A 17,622-nucleotide genomic window follows, 5' to 3' on the forward strand; every position below is an offset into this window, starting at 1 on the left:
TTAAATGTACAAAAAGTATTCCCAACCCCCCCAAAACTTTGATGTATTTTATTTGGATTTTACATGTTAAGCCAAGACAAAATAATTGTGAAACGAGAAACAGCATACATGAAGTCAAGCTCTGTCAAATTGGATGACTGATACCTGCAAACAGGAATTTTAAGTTTTGCTGCAAATTCTCAGTCAAATGTAGGTTTGCTCTCTGACTGGACTGTTATGCTGTGTGTAAGGTTGTGGGAGGTAAACCTCTGTCCCAGTCTCGAATGTTTTTCAACCTGTTATATTCCCATCAACCCTGACCAATGTCCCTGTCCCTTCCTTTCCCAGCCACCGTTATGTTTTTCTGTGTAAATGATGCACAGTTTCAGTTTTCTCAGACATAGCATTTTGCATGCGAGTCAAAGAGATCCATTTCGATTCATGCGACCAGCACACATTCTGCCACGCTTGCAGTGTTTTCTACAACGCTTGTGTCATCATGCGACTCATTTTCAGCCGTTTTTTTTGTTAGGATTGCAGTTGCGTCATACTCTTTTCATTTTTGGATGATGGAGTAAAGCTCAGTCCAAAGTTTGACATATTGTTTTATGACCCAGCCTGACCATAAACGTCTTTGCAGCCTTATCCCTGACCTGTCTGCTGTGTTCCTCCGTCATCTCATGATGCTGTTTGTTCACGAATGTTCTCCAACTGATGTTCCAGGCCAGATTTATACTAGCAGTTGTGTTTGCTAAAGTGAAAAGGTCTCTTCTGAAAGCAATCGCGTTTTATAGGCTCCTATGAAATAAGAAATTAAAAAGTGCAGTCAACGTCTTATTTTAAGAAACTGATCGAGAATTTAAAAAGAGGAATCTGACCATTTGAATGCAGCATAAATATTATCATTTTATATCTTTTAAATGGTGTTAAGAGTTTTACCAACTAGACACACGACTCAAAGAAACCACTAAACTCTTGTCACCTGAACAAAGACGGTGCAGCTGTTTTTGATCAAATCAAAGTTTGATATCAGGAGCTGGTCTCACATAAACAAAGGAAAACACACACGCATGCGGCGAAAGGTTTGAATCGTCACTGATTAACCGAAAGAGAACATGAACCTGGTGTGTTTATCTGCTATCCTGTTAGCATCTGATTAATATTGGAGCTTTACGACCTATTGCAGACCGCAACAGATGCAAGTCATCTTTTCACAAAATGAATATTTCAAGACGTGTCTGAGGTCGAGCTAAGTGTGCTGTTTGAGTTTGCATTATTCAGGGGGACATCTGTGGCGACGAACCTTTCAGACACGCATGTGGAGTTGGAAACACCGGCCGTCCCTTTCGGCGCTGCAGATGTTTGGGATGTAAAGGAGATTCATTGGAAACAATGGGAAATGTCGGTAGGAGGAAGTCTCGTGTGAACCGTGTTTTTGGTTCACGTGAGGCTGGCGCCGCAGCAGAGAAAAGCAACTGAGACGGAACAAAAGGGGAAATGTTTTCAGCTTACCACACAGGGCTTCGTTTTTATGATTTGTGGAGTGCGCGTAATAAAAGGCACAACCGCAGGTTGTTTTCCAAAGGCAGTTCAGCCCGTAAGAGAGCTCTCATAGGTCCTTGTCGGCACAATTAACTGTACGCTTCTGCTGCCTTGACCTGGACTGACCTTCTGCAGTCAGACTCTGGCCTCCTCTGTTCAGGCCTCTCTCTCACCTGCTCTTGTTTAGTGACGACCAAAGCGCTCATGGCACCGGAGGTGCCGCCATGCTCCCGTGGCACTGGGCAATGAGTGGCGCTTGAGTTTCGACGTCTTGTGCTCTTTTTCTTCTTCTTTCATTTCTTTTAACCACTGTGACACTGTAACCAGGCCCGAAGCATTTTCACTGCGCTGCGAAATGAAACTCAGCTGGAGACGGGCCCCTAACGAGTCCACGGGGCCAGACTCTCCTCGTCGGTGGAGCAGTTCCAGAAAGATTAGCATCTTGGCTCCCTTTTAATTTAGTGAGAGATTCTCATAAGCAATCTCACCAGATCGCAGGGACAACGTGAACTAGTTGGCTGGAGATGTGCGCAAGCTGTTGTTTTAAGCATTTTAATTAGCCTGCTTTTCTAATGAAAAAAAAACAAAACAAGTATTTTTTATGTTCTATCTTATTATTAGCAAAGGGACATTAAATTTGAAAGATTTAATGTCCCAAATCATTTTTGGTTCTGGCAAGCAAAACATTCAGGATTTTAATTTTTGTCTGTTTGTTTATTTATCTCTGCTCACTTATGAGTCAGTTAAACGGGTTGATAAAATCTTTCTCTTGAACAGCAGCCCCGCCTCATGTCAGGTGCTTCCCCTTTCCTGAAGATCAGACACAGACGATTCACTTCGGTTTGCTGCTTTTATTGTTTTATTACTGTAAGCCTCATGTCTGAATGACAACCTACAGAACACCCAGGACTGGGGCAGCACGTACTTTTGTATATTTTGATTTTAAACAAAATCTACAAATCCGCAGAAAAATAAATTCTCATTCTTTGTTTTGTTTTTGCAACGTCAGACGATGCAGTTTCATAAAGTCTTTGGACATATTTTCTATATCCGTCATAAATTTTTTAATCATGCAAACATCACTTGCATGTATGGGTTGTATTAGGAATCTATAGAAACTTAAAAGAATCGACCTAAATTAGTAATTGACCAATGTTTTATTCCGTAATCAAAGTCTAAAGGCCTTTTGTTTTGTCTCTGTTTTGACTTAATACAAAGAAGATGCTTATAGCACTAATCACATTTTAAAACTGGTTGTAATTTGATCAAAACACTTTCTGTGTGAAGCCGTGTAAATTGCTCCACCGGTTTAATTTTTTTTGCTTATTTTATTATTGTAAAAGTCTGCCATGTTGAAAAGAAACAAGAAAACTCTGGTCAGTGTTTTCTCTGATTGGTTCAATGCATCTGACTGATCTGAGTGAGACAAATTAGAAGTAATTATTGGACTTCGCAGCTGTGGGAGCCTGTGCTCAGCAGTGTGTGTGTGTGTGTGTGTGTGTGTGTGTGTGTGTGTGTGTGTGTGTGTGTGTGTGTGTGTGTGTGTGTGTGTCCTCAGCCCTGATCGTTGCACATTACTTTCCTCTGAACGATTTAATATTCCAGATTAACCGCAGGGCGACGATCGCCGTATGCCTCTGATTAAAAACAGAAAAGTGGATTGGCACAGAACCATCGTCCATGATGGTATTGATCTTATGTAAATCATTTACACCCTGCTGCTGTTTCTCACACACTGAACGCTAATAAAGCATAACCACCGCATTGATTTGGTGTCTCCAGACTAAGCTGGAAAGTTGGTTCAGTCTCATCAGCTGAAACTTTTTTCTTTTTTGTGCCATGTGTGTTTGCTAAGTAATGCCTAAGTGACAGATGGATTGAACTAATTTGAAAAAGAAAAAAACACTTTGCGTTGAAGATAAGGCCGTGCTCAGGCCATTTGCTTGCCAGCAGGATATTACAGGCTGTTATTCCACAGTGAAAGCGCGACGATGTATAAACTTCGATCTCTGGCTCGGTTTGTTTAAATTTCATACCCTGTCGGCAAACACACATGTCGCCTGCCTCAGACAATTGCCGTGCTGATTGTCCAGTCTTAATAAAACAGCTTAATATTCTACAGGGGACACTGTGTGGATGAACAAAAGCAGGCAGCATGCTAATAAATGGGCATTCAGTCCATTATTTTTATCTTTAGCAATACACACAATAAATACATGACAAAAAAAAAAAACAAACAAAAAAAAAACACAACAAAAACAAAAACGCCACTGGCGTAATATGATGCAGTCTCAAATCTGGAGCAGAGGTAACAAAGAGGGATTCAACAAAATGCTGCTGCACACTGAATGAAACAATGAAGGATGACACGGTTCAATTAAAAGTTTGGTTTCTTTCTAGTGCCCTCTGGTGGTAGGAAATGCAGCATTACAGCCGGTCATTTCTCTGGATGACCAGCTGTTGTTGATCTGGCACCAATTCCAAGATAAAAGGATCATTTCACAATCTTGGTGACATCCTGTGCATTGTGCACTGCATCATGCACACTTTGGATATCTTTTTATTTATTTACTTATTTTGCAAATATTGCACTAAAAAAAACAACAAGCAAAAAAAAAAAAATGGGGGCAATTGTTCTAAATGATCCAGGAGGGTGATGGACCTGAACGAATCAAAAAGGTCTAATCACAGTATTTTGCAAAACTTTTCGCGTCCCTTGAATTTCCTGACATTTTCTCATGTGGTCAACTTAGAATATGTTCAACGCAAATTATTAATGCATCATTTGCAAACAAAATTCCAAAATCATTTTCTATTTGGACCTCTTTACTCTAATACCCTTAAATAAAAAAAATAATTCCAGATTTCTGAAGTTTTCTAATTGGTAACTGGAGTTTACCAATTTTCGCCCAGTGCAGATGTCCTGTGAAGATTCAAAAAACTGGAAATGTTGCAGATCAACAAGACGTGCAGCGTGCTTTTTGCTAATATCTTTGATTTTCTTCCTATTTTTTTGTTGTTGCACAAACCAAAATCCCCCAAGACAGAAACAGAGTGAAGCAAAAAGACTGAGCAACTTTTATTCATGAGCTGTGAACCTGATGCCATGCTCCGCAGCAATTAATGACGTTTGAATCAAACACATAGAAACACACCAGACATCATTTTTCGAATGGTTGGTGTCCGTGGTCCCTCTCAGACACGCTCCCCTGAAAGAAGAGAAAAACATGAGCAACAGAGCTCCGATTCGACCTAATTGTGGAAAGACACAAGAACACAGGAGTCCACAGCTCACGAGAAGTCCTTTCATTCTGTAGATTTTGGCGGGCAGTGACTCCTCTCCACGGCCCAGAACGCTGCAAGGAGCAGCCATGTGAGCGAAGCCTTCAAAAATCTGTCACAGGGGAGAAAACACAAGGAGAGCGTCGACCAAAATGACTAAAGGTCAAAGTTTAGGATAAGTGCTCAGGTGCTTACGCTGTCCAGCGTGTTTGGGAAGCCATCCAGTTCCCTCTTTCCGCCCGGGCTCAGTCCGAATGACCAGTGCTGACCCCTGCCCAGCGACAGCACCGTCCCCACCAGGAAGAGCCACAGAGTCAGCGTTCCGACAGCCATTCTGAAATATTAACACTTACAATTCACTTTTCCCTATCTGGTCACACCTCTCGCCGGCTGTAAGGACGTTACCTTTTGCTCAGAAATCGAGGAGCTCCTCCAACACGCCTCGTCGAGAGAAAGCTGCACACTGGGCCTTATATAAGGATCTTCTGCTTTGTTGCACTACAGGGAGGCTGCAAAGTGGGATTAAGCAACATCAGGCATCACTGGCAACCCGCAGAGCTGTTCAAATGATTACACAACATCTTTCATTTATTTATTCATGGTTTTTTGGTTTTGTTTTTGCAGTAAAAATAGCGGGTCACGAACAGGATGCTCTTTACTTGGTACAAGGATTCGCAAAAGTATTACGTTTTTCTTCAACCATTTTTCATTTTTGTTGTGCTGTAGCAGCAAAATCGATATTGTTATGGAATAAAATTTTTTAAAATCCCAACTCGATCAAACTGCCTACAGTAAATATCTGAGACATGTGTTGTGCATTCGAGCCCCTCTGGGCCAGCACTCCACGGTTAATTTTGACCTTCTTCCTCAACTTCCCCGTGTTCCCGCTTTTTTATTTTTAAGTGAAGAAGTTGGAAGGAAAAACAAAAATAAAAACGAGTGAAGTTTATAGTTCTAATGTGAAAAACAAAATTCAAAGGGTATGAATACTTCAGTCAAATTCAGAGGCTTATTCAGGGCCGCTGTAGTGCAGACTGCTACAGGAGATCCTTCCTGCTCACAGCTGTCAGAATTTACCCACAATTCTTGGATATTTCATTTCCCTTTGGGATTAGTAAAGTTTTTTTTTTTTTGTTTTTTTTTGAACTAAGGGTTCCTAGATCCTTCTTACAATTACTTTTGAATGCACGTCAATGGCTAAAACCACATGACCCAATAACAGAAAACAAGCACATTTTCCTCTTGATAGCAGTTTATTTATAACAGTCGTTCATGAATCTGGCCTACGATGCATTCGATGAGATGTAATAAAAATAAATAACCACAGTTCTTCCACTGACTTGACCTCTCAAGTACAAATACACAACATGATTGCCTTCATTATTCATTCTGAGAGGCCGGGGTACCTACGGTCTGGCCGTGTGAACGCTTGTAGTATTGCATCAGAGCAGCTCGGAGCTGCAGCCGGAGAAACTTCACCCGTCTTCCAACAAACAAAGGAGGCGAAGGTGGGGGGTGGGGGGCGTCTTCATACGTGCATAACGATGCATAACGGACACCGGACCACCTTGGAAGCGAGGCGGAGAAGTCTCACGAAACAAAGAGCACAACATCCCAGCAGCCCCCCCCGCGAAGCTTTGGAAGCACTGGATTTGTTTTACGTTTACGTCATTATTACATGAAGGTGGAGCACCGAGAAGTTTGGCGAGAAGGTTACACCGTGTAACATGGACATGTGCAAAATAGGTTCAATGCGTGATTAGGCGATTAAATGGGAGGATACGGAGCGCTACAACCCGAACAGACGTGGACGATTCCACAAGCCATGCAACACTCACAAGCATGCAAAACTGTGGGAGGCTTACACACAGAAAAAGTAGAGGAGGTAGATTCACAGAGCACTAAAACAAACACCAACAATGAGAAACGTTACAGCTCTGCACGGCACATTGCATATTCAAGCTGTAGCATAGTTTTGCGGCACACCGACAGCGGTTTCAGCCTCTTGGACTGAAGCCTGCTGCGCTGTATGGCTTTGGCTTGATAATCCAGCAACGTAAAGTTTAATATTTCAAGGAGACATCCTTTTGCGCACGGACACAGTGATTGGTGTAGCAACCCCTTCTGTTGTTGCTACAGCAGCATTCGGTGAAGCCCTGCTTTTTTTTTTTCTGCTCACATGTAATCTGACTCGAACTCCTGGTAGCACGTCAAGTGAAACGAGATAAATAAAACGACACACGCAACAGCAAGCAGGATCACTGGACTGCGTCCGGACACGCGCGAGGAAGACTACTTAAGTTTTGGCGATAAATGCAGCAGGATGTCGAGGAAACGCACGCCGTCAACCCCGGGAGCTTCTCGTAGTGCAATGTATTTAAAGCTAGTCTAATATTGTCGGAACGCCAGGGAGCCGCGCATGCCGTTTACCCGCAGCGGAGGACGGGTAAAGCCCGATTCGACGAGGAGGAATGTGCTGTATGACACACGGGGAATGGAGAGAGACAACGTGGAAAGAGAGAGAGAGAGAGGTTGGCGAATTATCTGACGCTCTGCGACATGTGCAGAGGAGTCAGCATCTCCTCAAAAATGGCCCCCTTCACGTTGGAGCCCCTCAGGTTGGCTTCCTGCAGATCGCAGCCAGACAAGTCGCAGTTCTGCGTCGAGAAAGAGCGAAACACAAAGGAGAGGCGTTAAAATACCGAGCAGATCAGGACACAATCTGACAGATGTTCACTTGACTGAAGAAGCGCATTCAAAACACAATTCAGACATTATTCAACTCTAAATCAAGACTAGAAAAATTGTTATTTACGATTGGGTAAATGTAAAACAAAACAAAAACACATACCCAATTTATAGAATAACAGAGCATCAGTAGATAATTAAAACGTCAAATATTATGCATCAATTGCCATAAACTAATTAAAATAATATTAACCTACACATAGCTACAGATGTAAATCACATCTCTATGGAAAGAGCAATCAATCTCCAATATTACCGTGTGAAGGTCTAGATCGGAGAGATTTTTAATGCTCCTAATAAAGTTATCGGTTGCATTAGTTATTTTTTATAGCTTTTTAATCTTCCTACTTTTCAGAAGTTTCTTCTTGTCTTGCATCAACCCAAAACAGATGAAATACCGTAGAAACCGATGCGCTTGTGTCGGCTGATAAACTCAGGAACTCATCAAGTTGTGATGACGATGCTTTAGAATTTCTTTTTCTAGACTGATCTCAAGCTTTTGACACAGTTGTTCACAGTATTTTTTACCTCATAAACTTGCTTGACTTTTCTGACAGAACTGACAAATTACTTAAGAATTATGTTAACCATTAACAAGAATTTCTTGGGCCACATTTGTTACTATAAGAGGTGACCTATTCGGGGGTCACTTTTATTTCTGGTGCTGTTTGCTGTGATTTGTGGCTCGTGACACTCATTTGTTTTCTTCTTATGAAAAAATGTCTGTGCCAACAGGTAAAACCAAGGATGATCTTAAAAACATTTCCAGGTACATTCTTCTAAGTACATTATCTCTTGACGCACATCTGGTTTGATGAAAGCAAAACTGAGCTGGAGAAAAGCTCAGATTTTTTTCTGATAACTTTAAATCAAAAATAAATATTTAACCTGTGTTTCTATTTCTAAAATCTATTGTGACACACACACACGGTCATAACACCAAACATAGATAAATCAACTGCATCCTTCACAATTTTATACATTTTGTCAGTTTTGCTGTATTTACACTTGGACCGGATGAATGGATTTTGTGAAATGTTGTTTGTGGGGGAAACTTTCATTATCGTTGTTGTGATTTGTATTCAATAGTGTGCAAACCTAAATGCACGTAAACTCACTTTTTCATTAATATTGTTTCACTGTATTGTTTGTAAAGTACTTTCCTGGATTTCAATATTTTAACTTGTATTTTGGATGCATTTTAAATTGGACAAATTGAGTCTTTCGGTCGTTCTGTCTCACAATTATGTTGTTTTTAAGTCTGGATTCTAGTTGTTTTTTCATTATTAATGATAAAGCCTCCTTTTCCCCCCACACTGTGCGTAGCGTGTTAAAGGTGGCCCGTAGATGAGTTATATTTTAATCTGACCCGATTGTTTAAAACAAAAACAAAAGGTCTTCTCAAAGCTTGCCCTCTGACTCAGCTTCTCTGGCTGCTTTTAACAGATAATCCTTCACTCTACCTCCAGATCCGTCCCCGCTAAAGTGGCTCCCCGCAGGTTGCAGTTCTTCAGCTTTGCGTTTTTCAGAGTGGCCACACGCAGGTTGACGCCGGTCATCTGGCTTCCTTCCATGTCAACTCCTTTCAGATTCGCACCTGGCCGTAAAATCGAAAAGAGCCGACATGAGATGACAGACGTGGACAAATTGAGTCTTTTGGTGAACATCTGCGGAGAACTTGCCTTCAAGATTGGCCTTCAATCCGGACGGGTCTTCAAAGTTGCACCCTTTTAGAGAAGCTCCCTCTGCGTTGCAGCAGAGCATCTTGACTCCTTGCAGATTAGCGCCCTTTAAAAAAAACAAAGTAAAAAGCGCATATTTTGTCAATCAACTGTAAAAAGTTACGAGAGAGAAAAAAAAGAACACTTACATCCATGTTGGCTCCAGAGAGGTCGGCCCGCTCCAGATTGGAGCAGCACAGATTAGCGTGCGTCAGATTGCAGCGGCTGAGGTTAGCCATCTTGAAGTTGATGTAGCGCAGATCAAGTCGAGACAGATCGGCACCACTGAAGTTAAGACCCTATAAAACAACGAGAGCGACGTTGGCTAAATATTCTTTTCGGACAGCGAGCGAGAGACGAAACCTCTTCAGTCAGCGACACCTGACAGCGGAGCTCCGACTTGGTGGAGGTCGCCAGGAGAAAACGAACAAACTCCTTTCGGGAAATGGGAGAGTGATCCTCGGGCGGCTGCGAGTTCTGTTTAAATGGTAAAAACTGGTCAAAAATAAAAATCAAAGAGGGGTGATTACGTTACTCAAATGTGCATTTCACAATACCTTGATTACAACTTCCAGCTGTTCAGCCAGTTGCTCAATTCCAAAGAACCGAGCCTCCTCCAAGACTCCTGGAGAACACGCATGACTCGTCATGGCACTGGACTGCGTGTTGTAGGCAACACAATGACTAAGTGGTGGAGGAAAATCGAAAAAGCTCACCTCGTATATTTATTCCTTCATTGACTATGAGTTGGCCGTGTCTCAAATAGTTCAGAATCGGTTCAAAGTATTCAGGGCTGCGGTCGATCAGGTACGCCCCATGGTTGTCCTGTTTGTTACCCCACACATCTGCAGAGAATAGCACCCCTCAGTGACAAAAGACTCACATTACAATTACATTTTCCAGTGGGGATGTGAAGGGTACCTTTTTCACGGAACATGTGAGCGAGCATGCTCTCCGGTTCCTTGCTGACCAAAGTACTCCTGAACACAAGTCAGAGAGAGTTGAAACAAAAGCAAAACTGGCATACTTGCTTCACAAAAATGATTCATATCCAATAATTTTTTGTTATTTTTGAAGCAAAATATTACAATTTCACCAGCCTTTCTACATATTTCCAATGCTGAAACAAACTGCAAACGTGACTTCTGATGGCCTTCTTTTAGGACTGCGACTAATGTTTATTTCAATAAACAACTATTCTTATGATTAATTGATTAGTCACAGTCTATAGGTTTTTCATTTAGCTTTTTTGCATACAATACATTAAATGATTGAATTAGTTTTTTGCCTAGTACAATGCAACACAAAATAGCATTTTAGTTAACTTATTGCCACATATTCACAGACATAAGCTTTTCATATTAAATAGAAAATGTATACATATTTGGTACAGTTTTGGCTTAATTACTGATCTGAATATGTTTGGGGTTTTTTTTCCAGTAAATGGCCTTTCTTGGAGTCTGTTTGTATACTCCAGCCAAGGATTAATTGATTACTAAATGACTAATTGAGTAATTGACTACGCAGTAGTCAATTACTCAATTAGTCATTTAGTATGGATTGAGATCAATCGTCTCAATCCATACTTTCTTCCAACAAATGTACTGTATAGATACTTTTAAGAGGCATTGCATATTGTGACATCCAGTAATGCATTCAACCAATTGATGATTTAAAGCACAGGCACCTTGTGGTGGTAAAGAGGCGACCGCCGATATTCAGGGTCAGCCAGTCGGTGTGTGCTCCGTGCTGGTCAGATGTAACCCTGGCTTCACTCTGTGGGTCTACCAATGACAAAACAGATGTTTCACACACGTCCACGCCGACTGGCAGCACATACAGGAAGAGTGTGTGCTCACCAATAAATGGGTCTCCCTCTGACACATACAGCACGTCATCATCCCTGATGGCAGACACACATATAAACACTTTTAGGACACAATCTGAGGGAAAATCCACCATGCTGCGGAATGAATGGGTTTACCGTATTAGGGCAATGTCGTCTATGAGACCACCCTTCCCATTGTATAAACAGGAAGCTTTGATTCCCAGCTTATTGCTCGCCACTGACAGTAGATCAGACAAGGTCCCGTAAACTGCTACAACCTGGAAAGAAAAATTGATGAAAATAAAAGTGAGCTTTATTGTAAAGCCAGGAAATAGGCCGCATCTAGCGTCCCCGCAGCCAACATCGAGTTTTACTCTGTATAACTGCGTAGTATCAGCGAATAGTGACAGTTTTCCCCATTATGATACACCTTCAGTAGCTCGGTGGGGGGGAAAGCAGTCATTCTGCGGCCCACTTTTCACCCACCTTGCCATTCTTAGACGTCCCGTTAACAAACAGGGTAACTCTTCTCATTCTCTGCGCGCTTTGGTCCTAAGTGACTTCATATAAGTCCGACTAATAAACAGGGCTTTGTTTTTCAGCCAGCTAACTACCAGATATCTAGATAAAGCTGGACAACTAGCTACATCAGACAATAACGCGAGAAAAAAAGATGCCTTCAAGAACTCCGGGAAAAATCTGCTTCGATGTATTCCCATCCCTTATCATTAGTAGTAAAGGCACCTTAGAGACTTGTAAAGAAATTACAAGATGCTCTTAGCTGGACTTTTGAGGAACACTGTCAAAAACGTTTTGTTAGTATAACAGCAGTATAGCAAAACTCTGCTGTTTATTTGAATCTAAATCGTTAAAACACCTCGTTAAAGTACCAGCACGATGGTTAATATATGCTGTTTTTTAAAGAATAGTGTTATGTTAGCATTTACTTTAAACCCTTTTGGTAACTTTTTTCCAAAGAGTTCATTTATTTTTCTCTGGGTATTATTTTTCTAGATCTATAGCTAGACAATACAAAGAGTAGACTGTACCTGAAGTATACTTTTCATATGACACTCTGCTATTGGCCAAGGGCCCTTTACGTAAGAACGTTATGTGCGTCAGACAGGGCGTATCCTTAACAGTCAGCCGGTGAGGAACCCGGGCAGAATTGATGACGAGTTGGCGTTGAAGGAGTTTTCCTCTTAAACAATAGAGCTAAGAGTTCAGATAGATGGATGGACACGAGTTGAAATATGCTTTTTGTTACATTTTGAAACACATTTATTCCAATCAAAATGTTTATACATTTAAGATGTCATTTTTACATTTCAGGATCATGCTCGAAATGTATTCCTGATATTTATGGATATCTTTCCGCATGGAGTCTGCATGCTGGCCCTTCTCGTGATGGACTCTTTCTGGGTATACGTCTCTCCAACACTCCAAAAAAAATGCATGTCAGACCGTCAAAATTGTCCTAACAAACCAACAATTTCCACACACCGTTTTGAATGGTGTGTGTAAAACACGCCTACCCAGTGCACCGGTTGCGTCTCCGGCTTACAAATGGAGCGCACCCTTCAGTTTAGCTTTAGCATCTAGCCATCCTGAACTCAAAACATTTCGTTTCTTTGAAAACAGCTGCAGGTTACGCTGCCAGTACAGTTTTCTGTACATACTATTGTTTTCGGAAATTACGTCTTAATATCACAAAACTTCTCCTGTCGGTGGTAAATGTGTTGTTATGCGCTAAGACATAAAGTTTTGGACTACAAGCATGTCTGTTTTTATAATCTTTGTGCCTTTCTGCGGTTCCAACATTGGGGTTTAAACTCAGCTGTTTGTCAGCTGTCCTTCCAGTTGCAGCCATGTCTGACCAGCACCACTGTTCATGCTGCTCCCATCCCGTCTCCAGTGCTCATCAGACTCTGGATGAAATGGATTTTGAAAGAGGTTTGCATTCATTTGTCAAACCAGTGGCGTCAGATTATTGGACAGTTCTAGCTCTCCCCAACAAAACCAGCTCTCGCGTGTTACTTTCTGGTTAGTGGTCGCCAGCCGGGTACAGTGTTGTGTGCCGCTTCTTTCTGCAGGTATCTGGTCAGCTGCTATGGATGGAGAGCTGCAGAGAGTCAGGCTCCTTGTTCAGAAGGGGACTGACCCGAACGTGAAAGATGCAGCCGGGTACACAGCTCTGGTGAGTCCATTTGGAAGCTGTTCATCTGTTGGGGTAGCAGCATCAAAGCCAGTGACTTGGGGAAGAAGAAAAAAAGATGTGAAAGAAGGTTGTTTATCTATGCGGAACAGAATATGGACTGATCACAGCGGAACAGTTCCTCACGAGGAATAGCATTTCATGTTAGCATCAATCTAACATTTTGTCTGAGCGTTAAACTCAGTGAACCCACCTCGCGACCACCTGGCAGTGAGATGTCTGCGTTCACTGTATTTATCTCTGCCAACCACCAGGGGGCGCTGTTTCACCCATTACACATGAACCCAAACTTGGAAGAAATGACAAGTGGAACTCTGTGCAACATTAACCATGTTGCGCTGACAATAACATGAAAATGGGATCTTTAATTATATTGCCTTATTCCTCAGGAAGATTAAGACACTAAATGTTGAAGTGAAATATTTGGAAACCTGAATTTCCTGGGTCAGGATGTCCAGTTTGAATCAGGTGTGAATAGGTGAAACCTGTGTTGTAACTGGTAACTTTATGTCTTTCTCTCAGGAAATTGACCGAGTGCTTCTAAAAGGAACCATTTTAGGCCCCATCCTTTGTTTAGGAATGTTCTTAGAAAGCTCCGAGTTGCATGACATATTATAAATCTGTTGTGAATTGTAACGTGTTTTAGTAATTCTCTTAAAACTTATTTGTCGTTTTGTGCTTTTCTTTTTTTACATAATGGCCCTAATCCCGTTTTTAAATGGATTTTCTTTAAGCCTTGACTTGTAAATGCCTGTCTAAGCTGCATCTTTTATCTTAACTGTGTGCTGTGCCTGATCAAACATGCACAATTACATCGTAATTTATGCGCTTTACCTCAGCACTACGGGAGCCGTGGCGGACATCTTGCCGTGTGCACGTTTCTCCTTGAGAGCGGCGCGTGTCCGTCCCCTCAGACTCCGGGCGGGGCCACCCCGCTCCATCGAGCAGCGTACTGCGGTCACCCGGACGTGGTTCAGCTCCTTCTGCAAAGCGGTGCAGATCCCACCCTCTGTGATGACGACGGTGCGAATCCTTTGCACAAGGTACGCAATGATCATCAGCGCTGCCATTCCACAGAAACATCTTTGTGATGTTTCATCAATATTTGTGATTATTTCTCTGCTTGATGCTTGAGCAGGCTGCAGAACAGGGCCACGGTAAAGTGTGCCAGCTGCTTCTCGACCGTTGCCCTGCGCTCTGCAGCCAGGGGAACAAGAAGCTCCAGCTGCCCTACCAGCTGACACAGCAGGGAGATCTGCAGGAGATCCTCAAACCACCCCGGTCATAAAGGACGGAGATGCCAACGTTGCACGCACGCACAGACACCCACACGTCACAAGATGAAAACCATACATGGTGAATGTACGGTTTTCATACATTCATTAATTTATTTTCTGGGAACGCTGGCAGAATCGGTGAACGTTGAATAACATTTTTAACCTCTGGCATCGTTCCAGTCTTTGATCTTCATTTCACCGCTTTTGTATCGTCTGTACTTCTCAAACTTCCACAAAACGTGAAAACATTTCAAAACCTCATTTTGAATTCAGGCAATGAGTTAATTTTCCAGATAAGCTTGGTTAAGATTCTGTGACGTTTGCTTGAACTAGAGGGTCAAAAACCCTCTGAAAGTTAAAGTTTAAGAATGTTAAAAGTGGATCAAATCTAATTGATTTAGATAGCAACCGCCTTGGTTCAAAGTGCTGCACACATAAACAACAATAATGACGGCAATTCCAACATGGAAGATAAGAAAAATAGAAACATTAAAGGCCCAAAATGTGAAACTCTATCAGCACTAATAAACCCAATTACAGTACAGACTGCTCCCTATTGGCTTGTCTGTGCAGGATGTGTGTGATTGGCTCTAATATCAGACAGTAGGGGGAGCTGTTGTCTAATGGAAGATCACAGTGTTTGGCCTTGGCATGTAAATTTCATGGGAGCTAACAAGAGCGAGCTTACTCAGTTTTTCCTTCACGCCACTGGAAAACGTAACAGCAAAAATAACATGAGAGGAACAGCTATAACAGTAAGACACACACCAGCACTCAGGCATACTACATACTAGTGATTGGTTCCTAAGTCATCAAACTATTTCATTTTAGTAGAGTTTTCAGAGTTATAAACAACATGAACAATCTATTTTTCCTTGGTCTGAATAAACCTCAGTTAAAAAAAATAGAATAAAATAAAATCCAGCTCAGCTAAAGCAGATGGAAATACTTTTAGCTGTTGTCTGGCATGTCTAACATGTCAAACCATGTTAAATATGTAACACATGGACATACAGGAGGCAGATTAACCCCCCTCCATCGCTCTACCGTCCCTCCTCCCTCTGCGAATGTGCAGAACTTTAAAAGCTCTCCTCCCGTTTCCCTGCAGCCCACGCGGATCGGGAACCCACGGCAGAAAAACTTCTCGATGCAGGCTGGCGCACTTTCATTGGGTCCGCCGGTGGGTGGTGTTTCCAAACTACGCTTCCAACCACATCCATGCCGTGACTGGAGGGGTGCCAGGCCACATCTGGAGCTCATTGCTGCTGACGCCACACAGCACACGGAGATGGGGTGTCAGGAGGGGGTAGGTTGGGGTTGGGGTGAGGGGGAGCTGCATTTCAGCTCGGTGGATCTTTGCCAGGAGAGCTGTTTATGCTCGGTGACAAGTTCCTTCCCCTGCCGCCCCCAACACAGCCGAGGAGCTGGAGCCGGTCGTGTCCCCACTGAATGTCAAGTGACAGTGAAGGCAAGCAGGTTTCTGGGGCCTTTATTCATCTCAGTGGCGCAAAAAAAGCAAGAAAAGGTACTTTCAGAGTTGAGAGGCTGCTTTACATGACACCCTGACTAATAGACCAGCCCCACAGCATCCTCTAAAAGTGTCCCACTGCCACATTCTGTGAAACATGATCAAAGTCGATGTTTTAGATTTGTGAGCAGTGAGGTAATGAAAACCCACTGCAGGAATGTCGAAGGCCTCAGTCGTTACTGATCATTTTTCCTGACCTGGTTTGAATTTGTTTCATGTCGAAACAGAAGATTTTTATTATTTTTTTTCGTCCCTTCTTTTGAAATAGGTCTACCTATATAGGCTGGGAGTTTTCACTTTAAGTGAAGACTTGGACAGGATTCCAGAAGTTTCAGGAATTTGGATCGCTGCTCTATTTAGCAAGCTTTATTTGGAAAGCAATGAAACTTCCTGGGCCTGGAACCCACTTCCACCATAATGAGTCCAACTTAAACCGGTACTGGATGTTATTTTCCCCTGAAATAGAAGGTGGTCTGTGTGCCATGCTTGCATGACGAGATTTTTAGTCTCATTTTATACAGTACGCTTGTCTGCGAGTAGATAATGAGAACGGCCTGTCCTCGGACCTCTGGAGCCTGACAAATATCTCTGTGCAGAAGAGGCGGCTTTGGAATGGAACAAACAAAGAACTACATATGAACCAACATGTAAATATATAATAATGTTTTTTTTTTGTTTTAAAAAAAATAAAAAAATATGGGAATCTGTCTGACTTCTCAAGATGCAAACACATTGTTCTCTATCATTTTTAGCACAATTTAATTAAAAATGAAACATTCTTTGTGAGTTTCTGTAAGATATTTAGTATTTAGGCTTTAAATCTAGGAACTAAAACAGCAGAATGAATGAAGGATTGATGAAAAGAACAAAAGGATGGACTGATTAATGATCTATGGATAGAAAATTTTATGGCGAGAGAGTTGGAAAGGGATGGATGGATGGATGGATGGATGGATGGATGGATGGATGGATGGATGGATGGATGGATGGATGGATGGATGGATGGATGGATGGATGGATGGATGGATGGATGGAAAAACTTGATGGATGGATGAATAGATGGAACTGTTATACAAAAGAATCAACAATAAATGCTCTATGGATGTCCAGTGGTGGAAATGGTTAAACTAAATCCAGCTCCATCCTGTCCCAGAACCAGGTATTTTGTTTGCATTTAAATGTTGGTTTTCACAGATGAAAGCATCACCTGGTTCTTATCTCCCCTGTCTCCACCTAGACAAAAGCTTCCTAGCAGCCCTGGCAGAGCCGGGGCCCATCAGAGCTGAAGTAATCAAGTAAATGGCTGGCAGATGGGCACGCACTGAGATGCAGAGCGCCATACTAGGGGGTTAGGGAACAGCTTCACATTCTGCATCCTGCTCTGGCGAGGCTCTGGGCGACGGGGGCGTGTGTAATCAAATATATGGGAGCTGATCTTCAGAGTTGCCTCATAATCCAATTTGGCCCCGCTCCCACTTCAAAAGAAGCGTGTGTTGTCTGCT

General features: G+C 42.3%; 3 protein-coding genes across 3 annotated transcripts; 1 reads left to right on the forward strand and 2 right to left on the reverse strand.

Moving 5' to 3' along the window:
• Positions 1-4,587: 4,587 nt before the first annotated feature.
• LOC129373088 (progonadoliberin-1-like) lies at positions 4,588-5,923 on the reverse strand. Its single transcript, XM_055050823.1, has 4 exons — positions 5,209-5,923; positions 4,999-5,137; positions 4,817-4,915; positions 4,588-4,730 (listed from the first exon to the last, which is right to left on the reverse strand). Exons 2-4 carry the CDS (start codon positions 5,134-5,136, stop codon positions 4,683-4,685), a joined length of 285 nt encoding a protein of 94 aa, XP_054906798.1. The 5' UTR covers position 5,137; positions 5,209-5,923; the 3' UTR covers positions 4,588-4,682.
• Positions 5,924-6,033: 110 nt separating this feature from the next.
• On the reverse strand, positions 6,034-11,778 carry kctd9a (potassium channel tetramerization domain containing 9a). Its single transcript, XM_055050822.1, has 12 exons — positions 11,587-11,778; positions 11,257-11,378; positions 11,132-11,175; positions 10,960-11,056; positions 10,194-10,252; positions 9,989-10,117; positions 9,830-9,897; positions 9,654-9,749; positions 9,422-9,571; positions 9,234-9,339; positions 9,015-9,148; positions 6,034-7,460 (listed from the first exon to the last, which is right to left on the reverse strand). Exons 1-12 carry the CDS (start codon positions 11,632-11,634, stop codon positions 7,344-7,346), a joined length of 1,170 nt encoding a protein of 389 aa, XP_054906797.1. The 5' UTR covers positions 11,635-11,778; the 3' UTR covers positions 6,034-7,343.
• Positions 11,779-12,680: 902 nt separating this feature from the next.
• ankrd39 (ankyrin repeat domain 39) lies at positions 12,681-16,862 on the forward strand. The gene is made up of 4 exons (XM_055050932.1): positions 12,681-13,053; positions 13,194-13,297; positions 14,155-14,358; positions 14,454-16,862. The coding sequence occupies exons 1-4, from the start codon at positions 12,969-12,971 to the stop codon at positions 14,601-14,603; spliced, it is 543 nt and encodes a 180-aa protein (XP_054906907.1). The 5' UTR covers positions 12,681-12,968; the 3' UTR covers positions 14,604-16,862.
• Positions 16,863-17,622: the final 760 nt, after the last annotated feature.

This window comes from Poeciliopsis prolifica, unplaced genomic scaffold (assembly GCF_027474105.1).
Source record: "Poeciliopsis prolifica strain line A6 unplaced genomic scaffold, Auburn_PproV2 SCAFFOLD031, whole genome shotgun sequence".
In the NCBI taxonomy this organism is placed as follows: Eukaryota; Metazoa; Chordata; class Actinopteri; order Cyprinodontiformes; family Poeciliidae; genus Poeciliopsis; species Poeciliopsis prolifica.